The 16,897-nt window shown below is 41.0% G+C and overlaps 1 protein-coding gene across 1 annotated transcript in view; it reads right to left on the reverse strand.

The window, feature by feature from the left end:
- The window catches only part of cdh13 (cadherin 13, H-cadherin (heart)), a 299,197-nt gene that overhangs the window by 172,352 nt on the left and 109,948 nt on the right, over window positions 1-16,897 (reverse strand). The window contains exon 4 of the mRNA XM_068723607.1: window positions 10,892-11,005. Within this exon, the coding sequence (XP_068579708.1) occupies window positions 10,892-11,005 (114 nt within the window). The remainder of the gene's footprint in view (window positions 1-10,891; window positions 11,006-16,897) is intronic.

Genomic DNA, 16,897 nt, shown 5'->3' on the forward strand with positions numbered 1-16,897 from the left:
GGGTTGTCTTTCTTCACAATTTGTGGATCCATTATGTCCCCTTTGAGTAAAGACTCACAGATATCCACTTGTGCTCTTTGGTGACACATATGGTGATTAGCAGTAATTGCAGGTGTGCTTTTGGACCTAACTTTCCAACTCTTCGCCAGTTGCGATTTTTCCCAGGAATGTCGCCTGTAACACTGATGACAGCCCTTCAGGCTCGATCACCATTATGTGACTTTGTGATAGTAACTTAACAGACATTTATTTAAATGAAAAGCTTTCAGATTACTACTTTGAGGAATGTGAAAGTACATTTTAAAGACATATTAGCTAAAAAGGCACTTGTTAAAAATCACAGAAGACCACAAATCAAAATATAACAAAAAAGGACTCAAAGGATCCAACGAAGAATAATTAGGATGAATGGAATGCCTTCAGCCATGGAGAAGGACTATGGCTGCCTGTGTTAGCCTCCTCCAGCAGCAGGATGAGCAATCACTCAGTCTTGCTTAAGCTCACGCAAGGATATGTCTTGGGAAGTTCCTACTCGACAAATATGTGTTTTTTTTATTGTTTCTGCTTGGGTTTTTTTCAGGCTTCCCGCATCAAAATGGGTTTGACATCTGTTCGATGCGTCTGGGGGTCCAGAATTTATGTCTATAGGGTTTTAACTCAACGCCGATGAACATCCGCCACGAACAGGCATGATTACCATGCTGAAAGACAGACAGTGAGAAAAAAGGCTGGAACAAGACAATTAAGAGAATCAATTAGACTAAATGACGAGGCCCCCAGGCTCCCTGCTTTCTAATGTTGTGACATCTCACAACAGAAATCACTCACTTCCTGCTTGGAAGCTCAGATCCCCGGTACTGACGGGCCGTTTCAGTGGGAGGAAGAGCAAGAAAATGAGACAAAGAAAATGAAAAGATAGAAACACAGTTATAATGGAAGAAAAAGAAAGCTGACAGACACCAGGTAGAGGGCAGCAAGACAGAGGAGAGAGACGGACGGACAGGCAGAGGACATTAGAATGCACTCGGCATTGAAACCATGGAACAAAGGAGCCCGACATGTCTATTCGCCTCACTATATTAGCTGGAGCTACAGCAAAACCTGGCCCTCATTCCTCTCAGCAACACTACTTTATTAGAGCTGTCATGTCAAGTCAGACCCGTTGTGATGACTTGTGAGCTGGTAAGGAAGGATAAACACAGGTTGAATAACTGACAGCTCCACTGCAGCGCGCAAAGTTAAGCTCGCTTTAGAGATTGTAGTGTTTGAGATTTCATGCTGATACGTCTGAGACTTCCGTTTGTTAGTTAATGGGGCCGCATGCGTGCGTCTTGTTTTTAAGAGTGCATTTTCACAGTTGCCTGTTTCTATTAGTGGATTTGAGTTAATGTTTTGGGCTTTTTGGAAATTAATTGAATGGATATTGAATGAATAACTGAATTAGTAAGCATCCAATAAAGACATGAAATCAGTTTACATTGGCTACATGGCAGCTATGACCCCAGACTCATCCATCCACCCAGATTATACAATCTAATGCTGTGTCCGAAATCACTCACTACTAAATAGATAGTCCACTATATAGTGAGTTTGCCCTTTTGTAGCGCTGTCTGAATGTGTACTGAGAATCATTATACCCTATATAGTGGACTCAAAGTAGTGCACGAAGCATCTTGAAAAGAAGTGCACAACCGAAGGTCACAAACCAAGCACAATATCCCATCATGCATTGTGCTAACGCAAAAATGGTGAACAGAGCAGCGCATCACAAAACAAATGTCCTTATTGCCCACACATTGACCATGGCAGCGCATACCGCTTTCCTCCTTCTGTTCTTCACTTTCACAATAAAAGCCCTAAACATATGCGCTGCATCACTGCTTACCAGGGGAACCTAAATGCACTCAGAGCATCTCGCTGAGAGGAAATGTATTTCAGCGCAGAGAAAATGACCAGAGTAGTGTCTAAGTGTTTTGTTTTTTTCATTTTGCTGATGAGCTCATAGTTCTCTACATAGAACTCCCTAGAGAGCTGGGAGTAGAGAATGAGTGAGTGATTAAGAATTGATGATCGGTGGGTCAGCAGTCCATCACACGGCTAACACACATTGACAACCAAATATTCATATATTGGGTGATTAAGCTCTGAATTAAAATGGTCTAACCTGCACTTCTGTTGTGCGTTTACTGGAACGCCCATGCAGACACGAGGAGAACATGCAAACCTCAGACAGAAAGGCCTCTGCAGGTTCTAAGGGGTTAAAACCTTCTCCGTGAGGAGACAACGCTCTCACTGAGCCACCACACACAGAAACTGAAAAAGTCTAAAGTGACACCTTTGTTTTGTTTCACTTAAAGAAATGACCAACTTTACTAATCTCTTTTCTGTTTAGTGGTTATAGCTACAGTTTACGGGATTCTGGTTTTGGTTTAGTTTAGACAAACTTATCTTATAGTCCCCTTTATATAGCTACTGTACTTTCCGGCTGGAGTCTAACTTGTACTGTGCATCTGCGCACAGTTTTAACAAAACACGTCAACAAACACAAAGATATTCGTCATATAAATAGGGGCTGACGGGGATCTGTCAGGCCATCAGACTTTGGTCATCACCTGTGATTGGTCTGCCACAAGATTTAATAGAATCCTAGTTTACTTGGCATTGGGAGAATTGCAATTTGAAACCTTGTGAAATGAGATGAAGGGAAAACTGTTCAAAATGGGAGCCAGCTGACGGCTTGTCATTAGACAATCAAACAGGTGCCAAAGAACACTGACACTATAAAAAAAAAAAAAAAAAGTACAATCCAAAACTTTCTACAAAGGTGACTAATACAGATTTTCTACACTCATTACAGTACACAGCTTCAGGGACCATAACAGCCGACTGACCGCCACGATACATTCAGGTAAACACGTGCATATATATATATATATATATATATATATAGCACCGGAGAGGAAGATGGGTATTTTCTTGATGAGTGTAATGGATTTGAGGTACAAAGGGCCAAGCCTCAAGGATAAGCTCCAGGCAGTGAGGTGATGTTGCCATTGTATTGCAGTACTTGTGACGCACAATGTTGCAAAGAGACTATATACAACCATTATAAAGGGAAAGGCTGTATAATGATTAATGGATCTTTTATAAAGATCCTTCAACAACTGTTGGTCTTTGGTTGCCATCACTGGCACATTTTAACCTATAAAAAACATAGGGACAGTAAACACAAAAGCATGCACCCCAGAATAAATACATTGATATTATCTGTTGCATTAGTAGTATTTAATAACAACGCTGCACGTGATAACGGAGCACATGTGAACAGGCATCTTTTTTTAGAGACAATAGTAAAGCAGATGAAGTTGTTTGACTGTAGGGGTAATACTTTGACTAACCCGTCAACATCACAAACACATGTGCATATTGAAACCAGATGAACCTGAATGAAAAACCTGGGAGGCAAAGTATGCCGGTATCTCTGAGCTGGACGGAAAATTATACTGCAGAGCATCTACAACATACACATGTTCATTATTAAACTGACATGTAACTGTATCTTAATTACTCATAATATAAGGTGACTAAAAATAAATGCAGCCATAATTTAAGTTACGAAAGCTGATGCCTGGTTACCAGCCTGCCAACCCTTTTAAACGGTAGTGTTGAGCACTAATGGCCCTTTGTATCATCTGTACTGTATGGGCTACATGGGCCTCAGAACCCTGAAGAAGCCTGAAAACCCGTTTTGCTTTAAGCTTATGATCGCAGTGAGCAATGCTCATTGGAATAAATGGCGGGCCATCTTGAGACACGGTATCCAGTTCTCTTAGTACAGGCAGACTGTAATATGCAATCGCAATGTCTGCATGATCAGACTGATTATATAGAATTACTGAATGGTACTGAGGAGAACTAATTATTATACTTTAAACACTGAGGTTACTCAACCTCCTATCTCACCTTGAGAAAGGCCTGGCTCATACTAGGTTTGAGGAATAATCATTCACTATTTCTTTCTTCAAACATTTAGACTACTTGAATCTAGATGTATTGAAAGGACAGCCCCCCGAGATGTAGCTTCTCATTTTACTTGAGCTCTGATTGATTTAGCCTCCTGAATACTTGAGCAAGCATACAAAAAAACGGTCCTATCATCAGTGACTGAAGTGGCGTATACTAAGAGAAAAAATTAAGGACATCAATTTCACTACATGCTCCAGCTGCTGTGTGAGTTGTTGTGAGCTGTTTATGGGACCCCATGGGAGGGCAGGGGAGAGACCTCTGTATCAAAACAATTCCACAGCTGGCAGGAGGTGTGACATAAAGAACAAGGTTCTTACCCTTCCCCTGTGAGTCCCGCTGACAGCCAAACCCACCCTCACCCCTGCAGCACACAAACGCACACACTTACATGTTAAACCTAGCCCTCGCAATCTCACCCCTCCCCTGCCTCCTGCTGCTTATCTCTCGGAGGGAACGAGGGAGCATGAAAAATGAATGGCTGCCGTATGGAAATGGTAGGTTACTAAGAAGAGGAAAGCTATTGGTGTGGAAAATCAATTTTGCCAAGTCGCAGACATATAGCCTCTATTGGGTGGAATAGCCCACATTAGCCTGTCTTCTCATGCAAAGCTGAATGTGGAGGTAAGGGAGAAGGATGGAGGGATGCCGGGATGAGAGGATGGATGCAAATTGTGACTGGGAAGTGGAGAGAAGAAGAACTGGGGAGGAGAGGAGGCCCCAATGAAGGGAGATGAATAAATAATTCACTATATGTCCAATTCCTCATATGCATATATGTAAAAAATAATCAGTGTCTCCTGTGGACCACACGTTTCTGCTGACTTTTGTCCTCTCCGTCATCTCCCTGCAGTTCACCAGGGGATACATCTGCACAAACCCCCGTGGACTACGTTTGTCCCCCAAAAACATCACCTAATGGTTTGACACTCTATTCCACTGTCCTTCACTACCAACCTGGTGTCTCCAGGCCGTCGTGGGACTTCACAGGGGCCGTACTGAGTACAGTGCCGGAATGATCTGGAACCCCAGGCTCTACACTGTGGTCTTGCTCTCTAGGGTACAATTATCTATTATGTGCAGGGCTCAGTATGGAATATCTTTTTTGATGTTATTCTCTGCGGGCATTGAAAGATGTGGTTGATCTCGTAGTGCCCAGGCTTATCTGGAACAAAGCTGCGTGACGCGTAGAGATACATCAAAGCCTCGTCACACAGGGTCAAGATAAATGTAGAGGCCGCAGGGTCCTGAATGTATGGTTGTTGGTTGACCAGCTGTAGGCGACTCAGGTGATGTGATATACCTGCTACATAGACTTCTCTCCATAGGAAATGCTGTTTCTTTTGAGAGGAAATTAACTGAAGAGCTATTGGAGGAGTTCCATGCGTTATTGTAATGACACGTAATTAATTATCTGCCACATAACTAATAAACTGTGTCACATATTCTTGGAGCTGTTCCACACGGGTCGAGCTGGACAAGTAAAATCCTTCATCAGTGACAAAACAATTAATAAATTCTTGCAATAAAGTAGCATGCTTTGAAGAATCATGCAGGAAAGAGCTCTAGTCTAAAATTTAAAAAAAAATTAAAAAAATGTAAAAGCAATTTGGCATAATGGAATCCAAAAACATACAAAATTGAGATGCAAACCTTTTATCGTCAACTGGGAGCCCTCATGTACGTTTTCTTTTGTTAGACGTTAATGAGGTAAACTGAGAGTAAGAGGTCTGTCTCCACTGGGAACTTTTGTCTTCATCTACTAACACAGCACAAGCACAAACGTGCACTAAAAGTGAGCATGTAAAGACAGCAAGGAGAAGCTCAGATAACGACACATAAAGGCAGAGTGGCTTCCTTCTCTGCCACTCCACTACGTCTTTACATAGAGAATAGTTGTTTGCTGCAATAGTAATGCTCTGAATGTTGGTCCCCAACAAATTGAAAGCATGAACTATTTCTTTTTTTAATTCGCCCAATTAATTTAATTCTGCTTTTAATTGCATTTAACATATGATTTATAATATTTTTTTTTGCATTTTTCAGGCATTTTATCACAAGAAACGGCCCAATACACACAACGTTTCATAAAAGGAGATAAAAAGATGACAAATAAATAAAAAAGACAGATAAGGGGGGCAATTATTAACCTAGCATGCAGTAAATGAAACAATGAAAAAGTCCTCACAAAAGATAATTGTAGCTGTATCCAGATTTCCTGATATTTCCCAACCTCAGTTATTAATAAAACATTGTTTTGCATGTGTGACATAAGCGTTTCATCATCTATCACCTGCAACAATTCATGAAACATTCAAAACGTATTACTTTATGAGCACGTAATAGGACCTTGACAATCTTGAAAACTGTTGCTGTATGTGCTTTGCTTTTGTTCGAACCTTTGACAACAAGTATTCTATTTACCTGAGAAGGGGAGAAAGTAACTTCAGGCAACAAAAGAACCACATAATGTACAGAAACTCTCACACACTTTATAAAGAGACAACAATAACAACAGACAGAAAAAACATGTTTTTTCGAAAATTAGGAAATGCTGGCATTTCAATTTATTGATAATACAACATTGAACTATGTCAAAAACAACTTTGTGTGGAACAAAATAAGTGTGATCATCCATTTTTCACCTATGTGCCTTTTTGAAAGCAGCACATTGAGCTATGTTTTTGTACAGCTGTCTCTCCTTTAACATGGCCACCTGTAACCAGACAATGCCCACTGTGTTGTAGGTAAGCAGCAAAAATAATTGGACAAGCACAAAACTAGTGTTCCAAAATGTAACTAGTTCACAACATCAAGATGTGACAAAGGACACAACAGTGCAGCTGTGGTCCCCTTTGGACAACACGAACACTGCAAAGTGCCTCGTATGTCCTGCTGGTAATTCATGTTTTCACAAAATGTGTCTGTAATCTGATCTGAGTCTGTTTTTTTCTGTAACTGTGACGGAATGCAGTCACCTTTTTTTGTATCCTTATTACGAAACACCGTTGCATGTAATTCATTACAACGTTATGGGTTGAATTCATTAAATCATATGGTGCAGCGGTGGTTGTTGGAGGTTGTTACATGATTTCAACTCTTCATCTGAACTACATGGGCGCTGTTCTGGGACTCCTGTTCTTCTCAATATCAGTCATATTTGCTTATTTGTAATACACAAAAAAAGTTGTAAGCTATATATATATATATCTTGTATGTGTCTGAGACAAACTCGTATGAGGTAGTTCCCTCTCAATACTTGGCAAATCTTTCCGGCAGATTTCCAAGGTCCAACAGGTTCTTATTCATCTTAAACTGATATGAAACTAGATCAAATCCATGCGGTGCGTCTGCTTCTTCCAGTACACTGTGTGCCTGGGGTGACTCACAGATTGAACATCAAATCATGACCGTAGAAGATTGAGAGCTAAAACGTTTCTTCCCTTCAGTTAGGCAGCAAAATCCCAATTGTATTTGACTGCTGTAAGACACACCATCTATACTTCAGTCATTAGATGTTTTTATATGACACGGCTCTTAAGATTTATAACAGGAGAGAGCTTAAGAACTCATCACCGCAACTTAAACAGAAAAACACACTGCTTCACTGGCTTTTAAGATTGGCTTGTTTTGCAGATTCCCGGTTTCAAAATTGAGCTCGGTAAAAGCTCCACCGAGAAGGAAAAAAGAACTGCAGCAGCATGTGGAATTGGATTACTTAATTTGACTTTTTAGGCTGATTTATGAATTGATGGCTCCAGTTATTAAACCTGCAATAGTATCTCCTTATTTCCCTCTAGTTCATTGCCAAAAAACATAACAAAGAGTTGACATATCTAAGATAATGCATCACATTATATTGAGTGGTATGATGTAAGTCAGTCGTGCTGGTGACACTGAGGTCTACGTTGCTGCAACCGGAATAACAGAATGCATTGTAAAAAAAACAAAGCAGCAACATCAAAAGTATCTCTAACTGCGCCAGATAAAAGGCTGTGTTGTCCTTGTAAGGGTTCAATAATGGACGCTTTCATGATGTTTAAGCATCACAGTAGAATAATGCTTAAATGTAAAAGCAACAACCATAACACTTCAATATGGAGTGACTCCAACTATGACCCAGTGAAAAAGTGAAAGTTAAATTTAGCATGGTCCTTTTTTAGCTTAAGAAATCATTAAAGCGTACAATAAAGCAAAGGCTTCTCTTGTCAGCAAGCAGAAGCATTAGAACATGGCTCCTAATCACATCCACTCTAATGACACCACCTATTGGTTCTGGTGCTGGAGACGATCTCTCTCAGAAATAATGTGCAGCTAGGATTGTAGTGTTTTGTTAAAAAACAAACTCACATCAGAATATGTTTTTGAAAGAAAAAGGTAATTGTTTACTGAAAATCATACATCATCATCACCAGGGGTTTGGAAGTATGGTGGTTTAAAAACTGAGCTTGCTTGAAAAAAAAAAAAAAGCATTGATTTCTCTGAAATCACCTGGAAATGAATGTCAACGAATACAAACGTTGAAATAAAAAGTGTTTGAGTCGAGGGAAATTCACACGACTGTTCTCCCTCGCCCGCTGTATTCTCTGTATTCCCCTCTTTTGAGGCTTCTTACTTTTCTTTCCTGACAAAGTGTTTTAAAAATAATGTATTTATTATTTATTTTCATCATTTTGTAACATATTTATAGAAGAGTACTTTATCAGTATACTATAACTATGCTAGGTGTTTGTGTTGTCCCACTGTAATTGTCAAGGAACATATTATCTCTGACATGTAATGACAATGTTTAAATTGGACCAAGTCAACTGTTGTTTGTGCTGAACAGCACAGGGACACAGTGCTGATGACGGCGCAGTGGGCAGTATCTGCTCCTCTTCTCTCGTCTCCATCAGCTTCTCCATTACTTGTTATCTCCGTCTCATCTTGTCACGTATCTCTTCCATCCCAGAGCTGAGCTCTGATTGTCAAGAGTCTTTTCATTTTCGTGTGTCTCCGTGAAGAAAGTAAACACTAGGTCAAATGATATTTATATGCTAATGTTACCCTTTGCTAGAATAATCTTGAAATGAAAAAAAAAAAAAAACATACAGCGGTACCTCGCTGTAATGGCTTGACTTGACAAAAGGAAGAAACCTATGAGCTAATTGAGGCGTCACCTTGGTGAAACATGTTGCTTTAATAACTCACACTCCCAAATGTCCCCACTCAAGCCACACTCGAGTGAATCCACGCGCACTTCAATTATTCAATTAATAATCAATTAATAACTTGCATGCAAACAAACAAATGGCTCAGTGAGGGTAAGCTACACATGACGGTCAAAAATTGTACATCTTCCTGTAAACAACACACCTGCTCTGTGATTACTGATCCACCTCTTTGTACCACCCACTGTGCACAAAGAGGAATTACCACAACACAAACTACGTCATATGAATACACATAAAATGAGTGTTGGGACCATTTCTGTATTGTGTTCATTATAAGATGAATTTCAACCCTTTAGGCAATTTTGAATTGCAGTAAACTAGAAGCAGTCCACTCGTAAACTGATCACGTTACCTGAATCCTACTTAAACAAAAAACACAATGGTGAGTAAAGTTTTTTTTACACACACACACACACACACACACACACACACACACACACAAGGAATGACGGTAACTTGGTAATGTTGGCTTTGTACAATATATTTTCCTGCACCAAATTGAAGTTATTTTAGTTAATTATTTCAATACACCTTATAAGATAAAATACAGAGGTCCAGACCTCATAGATATCTGGTGGGTTTGGCGATCATCACCACTCAACAGCAGCAGCTATTTCAAGTTACTGCTGTCCTCCCATGAGCCTGGTCATGAGCCCTGTCAGCGGCATGCACTCTGATCTGGGACAGCAAGTCAGTCACTGTCAGATCGAGATAAAGAGTAAAGTATCCCCTGCATAGATTAGTCCCTGGCCGTTGTGTATTAGCCCTCAGCAGCAGTCAGAAGAACAGTGTGCTAGGCTACAGCCGCTGCACTTTTTCTTCCAGCAGGAGCATCGCAGCGGTAGTCTGCTTCAGACCTTTTGACGGATTGGCATAAGTGATGAACTGCTGGAAGATAATGGAGTTTGACTGAGGCTTAGCCTGCGCTGGTGGGGAGTGAAGGAGGCATAAAGGAGGCATAAACAACTCTGATGGAAATGTTCCTGTGTTTTCTATATCAGTGAGTTTGTATCTCATCAGGATAACTGCATGGTGTGTCAAAGAGTTATACACGCTACTCAAATCCCACTAAGCCAAAACTCATTTAAGTGAAATGATTACGAGCTCCCCAAAATACATGATGGGATATAATGAGGAAAAAATGATTCCTATTTCTGGAATGCATAGTAATTCTGTAAAACAATGCAAATGACTATGTTATCACTAGATGAGTGAAATAAAAGATTACTAAGTAAAGAGGAAGTTCTAAAGCATCTGCTTTATATAACTGTGGCTGGCAATCACTTAAGGGACTCACTTGAAGCTCATCTGTGATTTGATATAAAAATATAATCAAAGAATTTCTCTTCTCTTTTCACATTCTTTTATTCCTCTCACCACCTTTATATTTCCCAATACATCGTCTATGGAACTGTCTAACATATGCAGAGGAACATCATACCTTTCTTTTGTGGGGCTGAATAAGACCATTGTGAACATTTACAAAGAACGACCAAGCTGCGACAGACCATAAAAATACTATTTTCTAAAGCGTTAAATAATGCACATATCCAATCTTTAGTCCTATACCTTGGGCAATTTGCTCTCGCTTGCCTGAGTTTTTTTTTTTTTCTGTCATGAAATACTTCTTTATGATCGGACCATGTGTTTCTTACCCTGCCAATTTTCCTGGGGAAGGGAGCTCTCTGGTTCTCAGTTACGATCATAGGCGGGATCAGCAGGGATCTCTTTGATCTGAATGGCAGCGTCTGGCCGACACCCAGGACACCCTAAAACACAAAGAGGAGAAACCATATTGTTAAACTTTGAAAGAAGAAGCCACATTGTGGAGCGCTGTTGACACCAACACTACCCAAAATCACTTGTTAGCATCTTGTTAGCCATTACCCTCATCCCCACCGACGAGGCATAAACACACACACACACACACACACACACACACACACACACACACACACACACACACACACACACACACACACACACACACACACAGCAGGCAGTATAGTATGCATTTAAAAATGTTTAAACAGATCCAAAGCAAAGCGATTCCAATTTTTTGATGGCAGAGCGGTGGGTGCTATATAATACAGAATACAGAGATTTTGTTTGATTTATTCAGCCCGTGTGTTAAATAAGGACAAGGGAGAAAAGTAGAAACAAACAAAAACAACAACAAAGCATTAAAGCAAGAGCAACCGAGACGAAAAGAGATGGTTAAAACTGAAGAAATGAGAGACGACAAGGTTTTGGCAGAGCAGTTGTGTTGTTCATGCAGAAGGAGCCAATCCGAAATGTAATTTTTGCTCATGAGAGCACAATAGCATAGTATGATTTAATCTTCCACCCTCCCGCTGTTGTCAACAAAGACGTGGTTGTTACTGTATAACATAGCGAGCGATGTCTCCCACTCTTCTTCACTTCCAGATCACCGATACACTCAGGGCCCCTCTGCTCGGATGGTGCTGAAAATAATGTCTGTCGCTGACACTATAAGCTGGCTGTTAACATGGAGGTGATGACCCACAGGGGAGGGCAGGCTGTCCACCGTCTGCACACCTGGACACGAGCCGAGGGGAGACAACACATACGCACACGCAACGCCCTGCCATGCCCATACAAATACGTCCATAAAACATGCGTATGACACATGTATTATGATTAATATTAATATGAATTTCAATAAAAAAGACATTTGCCTCACATTCTCTAAGTTTCGTTTCATTGCCCTTTGTTCTGCTCTATTTATGTCTTTCACCATCTACTATTACTCCTGATCTCCCAAAATAATCGGGTCAGAAGAAAAGCCATTAACGGCGTAGAGAGCTAATATGCCACCCGCTACCAAACAGGTCACACAGTCACAGAGACTGAGTGTATCTGCTAGTGTCCATGGTGTAGGTAGAGTGTCTCTTACAAGGATGGCAATCACACTACAGGGATGAAGCATGCAAATTATAATAAATACCTTCCACAATATAGAGACTACAGCAGACAATACCCGATGACAGTTTGCCTCTGATTTGGTAAAACACACAGTAAAAAGAAGCGCCTACAGTGGGAGAAGTTAGAGTGTGAAATGTGTATCATTAGTGATACGCGTCTTGTCTTCTTTCACTTTTCTTCTAATGCTTGTACTCTAATAAAACACCCACGTTAATAGTAAGAATGTTGTTTCTCTGGTTTACACTCCTCTCTGATATCACAAGGCTTCTTGTAGCGCTTCCATCCCTCAGTTCACACTATACTTGTTTTTATTTGTGGTACAGCACACTGTACATATCTGCTCTGTTAGTGCATGGGATACGCTCTCCCTTTGAGAACACTCCAAACCCAAACAACAGAAATTTAGATTTTACATCTTTTCATTTTCATTGGAAGTAAAAGTTCTGTTCATTGTTCCTATACTACAGTGTTAAGGGAGTCATGGCTGGAGCACTTCTACGGCTTGTATCGGCATGAAACTCCTCCTGTTGCTACATCCTCAGTACAAAAAATTAAGAACTGCTTTAAAAAAATATCAATTCTTTGATTAAAAAAAAGCAAAAAAAAGCAAACAAAGAAACACTGCTAACAGTGAGTGGAAGCTAAAGATGATGGTGTTGAGAACACTGACAAAAAAATCCACCTTAAATCAATTCACTTTCAAATTCTGCCTCATTTGTGGTGTGAATGATCAGTACAGCCGAGGCTCATGGGTATTTTAGTATATAGACCCGTCCATCAATCCAAAATGATGGACAAAAATATGATATCTGAGAAACAAAGTTGAAATAATTGAATGGCGGTCATCACGTAATCCTATAGGGCCGTTACATCATCTGGAGGATTGGTGGAAGAACAAACTGACATGGGAATAAAAAAAGGGGAACCAGCAGCCCCTCCCACTTTACAACTCTATGAGCAGAAGTTGTTTCATAAAGATAATCAAACCTTTGCATGAAGGAGTACGGTCAGTGTTCTGTCATAGGCAGACGGTCACACTTCACTAACAGCCACACAGCTGCCTGCTACACAACACAAGAGCCAACAACAACCCACTTTGTTTTAAATAAGGCTCCTTCTTATTTAACTAGCAAACATGGACATGCCTTCATTGTAGTGTCTTGGTTTGCTGCACTAGCAACAAAACTAACATCCACCAAGGAAACAGCATGACTAACTTCAGTTTGCATGCTAGTTAGGTAAATAGCTAGCAACTAGTTAGCTAACGAGAGCTTAGACAAGCTTTATTTAATGTCATTTCAGTCAGTTCAGATTGTCATTACCGCCGCTAACGATACACTTTCTTCTCATGACTTGTAAGCTTTAGTTTCCTGACAGTTTGTTTATTTTGTCTCTCTTTTTCCTGCCAGAGCTCAGACATTGAAATGATCCTCCAGAGGCGTTGCAGAAAAAGAGCATTTATCAAATTTTCCATAAGATATTTTTTTCCTCCTTGATTTTTGACAGCAAAATGGATGACTAAATGGACTTTAACAGTGAACATTCTTAACACTAATCCGATCTGCCCGATGCAACCACAGTCCATTGTCCACACAAAGGCAGTCCCTGCCTAAATAATCGAGCAAAATGACAGAACAATGAGAGTGAAAGGAGCAACACAGCAACAAGCCTCGTCGTTGAGCCCCGGTTACAATCATTACACACTTTCAAAAATACCGACCGGAGGTTTTTGTGGTTTCATTTGCAATGCAAATAGTCTCCTTTGTCCTTCATCTTTTATAGCCTACTGTACAATCCTTTATTGACAACGTGCACTGCACACACCCACGGTTGTGTGTGTGTGTGTGTGCGTGTGTGTGCAGACTGTTTGCATGTTTACTGTTCACATTGCTGTTCTTGGCTGACAGAGACTCTGGCACCACTCTCACCCCTGTCAGAATGACGGAAAGAGAACAGGTAAAAGGGAAAAACGGGGCCGCTTGTTTACAGCACAGTGCCGACACTCAGACAGACAGGGCAACGCCAAACACACACACACACACACACACACACACACACCTACAAAGGTCAGAGGGAACACAATGACACAGTGATCATAAACACAACCCGACCAGAACAAACCAAAGACACACACAGCAGTCTCTGAAATGACCACTCTTCTCAAACCCACTGAGGGATGACCTTCCAAATGTCCAAATCTAAAATTGGATGTGAAGCGGTTAAACAAAAAACTGCACCAAACTGTGAGAGATTATGAGATCTATTTGTGTCTAAAGAGCACAGGCAGTGGTGTGTGTACATGTATGTGACCTGTTCACAAGCGAGCTGATGGACTTTTAAGCACTGCCTGTAAAAAGCTGGCCTGAGTCTGAAGCCCAGGGATGAGCGAATCAATCCCATCATGCACAGGTCTCAGCTGTGGGATATTTGTAAAGGAGGGGATGAAGAGCTGGGAGGCAAACAGGTACCGTGAGGTATTTTAAGGGGCTGGTTGCGGGGACTGGTGACAGGGGTTAGGGCTGAGATAGATCATGCTGTCAAATCCACGTCTCCACTGAGCTGAGATACAGTGGATAAGGAGAGCGAGTGATGGCGCTTAAAAACCTATCAATGTTCTGCAGGAGGCTCAGGACGGCGAGACGCGCTGACAAACGTGTTCAGCTGGCCGTCAGGACGGCTCGCCACTGGGGTTTACTGGATAAGATAACTTGCAGCCTTATTTTGCATCCTCTCACCTTTTCACCTGCCACTTTGCAGCTCTCCCTCGTTCTGTTCTCTCACTTAGCAATAGCCGTTCTTCACACTTCCTCGCTCTCTCTCTCTCTCTCTCTCTCTCTGCAGTCTGCCACTGTGATGAATAGCGTTCGTACAGCTTGGTGACACCCGGAAGAGAAGGAAGCCATGAATCTTTAATGTGTCCTGTTCATAAATTACTGCCGCACCATCAACCCTGATCCACCCTTGATACATTTGCTTCTCTCTCTGTCTCTGTCTGTCAAGTGATCATTAGGGCATCTGTGTGTACTGTGTTAAAAGTGTCGAGACAAGAAAGAAAGAAGTCTCTTTAAGAAGATTGGAATATACTGGACGAGTCAAAAAGGAGGGCACATGTGTTTGCAGTGTTTACATGCATATATACTGTACTACAGCATATGTATAGTTGTGTGTGTGTGTGTGTGTGTGTGTGTGTGTGTGTGAGGGAGAGAAAGACAGAGCCTTTGTCATTGTCACCTGAGCGCGCAGTTGCTGTGGCAGTAAAGTCACGTCCTTGTCCATTCTGCCATTTTCCCTCTCAATGCTATATTGAGAAGTGTCATTACTCATTCCTGACAACGTGTTGGAGACCTGGTGAGAAATGGACAATATCAAGGCCAGCATCGGCCAGTGGTGACGGCGATGCACAGCGAAGTGGAGTAAATATGTCATGCGAAACGTCGGTTAAGCCAACTTATGTTAGTGTCTGCGGTATGCATGTAAATAAAACAACACAAATTCACGCGCTCGCCTGACAAACACGTCCCTCAACCTGGGTGTTGACGGCACAATGCGTCACACTTTGTTGAAGCATAATCAACGGAGCATAAACACTCTTCATCTTAGTCAAGCGGAATGCAGCGAGACACTGATGACAAATGCTCATTTCAAATATTCAATTAGCTGAATTAATTAATACTGCGCCAAAGTGATTATATGTGTGTTTGTGTGTTTGTGTGTGTGTGTGTGTGTGTGTGTGTTTGTGTGTGTGTTTGTGTGTGTGTGTGTTTGTGTGTGTGTGTACAATAGCACCTGCAGATAGTGGTGTCGAGTGTGCCCTGAAAATAATCCTGACATAACTGTCTCAAAACAAGCTAATTATAAAAATGAAGCCATGCAAAACTGCCCCTATTATACGTACATTTAACCTAATTGCACAAACATTGAGCACAATAATGTTTAGTCCGATAAATTATCTTCACATTACATGGTTCAGATGTTAGAGCACATTAGAGTGCTGCATGCAATGCCATGTTCAAAGGCACTACAGCAACCACTAAACCCCATCCGTGTTCTTATGGGGGAAAAAAATCATATTTCAGTTTGTGTGAATTTCCACCACGCGTTTGGGTTTATCAGCTCATAGCACTGTAGGGGGGCATGCCATCTGTATTTACAAAGCTCACTGATTCCAAAGTTTTTCACCCCACTGGTTAGCTGTTTCTCAACAAAAAAAAAAAAAAGAAAAGTTTTTCACGTTTCTAGTTCTTGGAACTTATTTCTAAAATAATATCTTTGTTATCCTCTGCTGACCTGAAAAAGTCATCCATGTGACAATCCATGTTTCCCTTTACTTCTGTCACAGTCAGACTTTTCTCTCATCTGCAGCTGGTGCAGCACACCAGAGGGGAGGCTTTTAACTAAATCTAAGAGACCTGAGCGTCATTTCCATGATCTCGTTCTAATTTTAGCTTCTCTACTTCACCTAATTTAAGGATTTATTCCAAAAAAATTTAAGAGTGCCACATAGGGACGGCAGTCGCTCAGTCCATATGGACTCGGCTCGGGGAGAGTCGTAAGTCAAGCCCCCATATGGAATGTGGACCGGCAGTTGGAGATTCACCAAGCTGTGCTAGTTAGTATATATATATAAATAGATAGAGAAGATAGAGACACAGACAGACAATAGAAAATGGCAGTAAACAGAATTAACAAACGAAAGCTACAGAACAAGCTAAGGA

Source organism: Cebidichthys violaceus, unplaced genomic scaffold, assembly GCF_023349555.1.
Source record: "Cebidichthys violaceus isolate CVI_PGR_0920_01 unplaced genomic scaffold, fCebVio1.0.p SCAF_3, whole genome shotgun sequence".
Classification (NCBI taxonomy): domain Eukaryota; kingdom Metazoa; phylum Chordata; class Actinopteri; order Perciformes; family Stichaeidae; genus Cebidichthys; species Cebidichthys violaceus.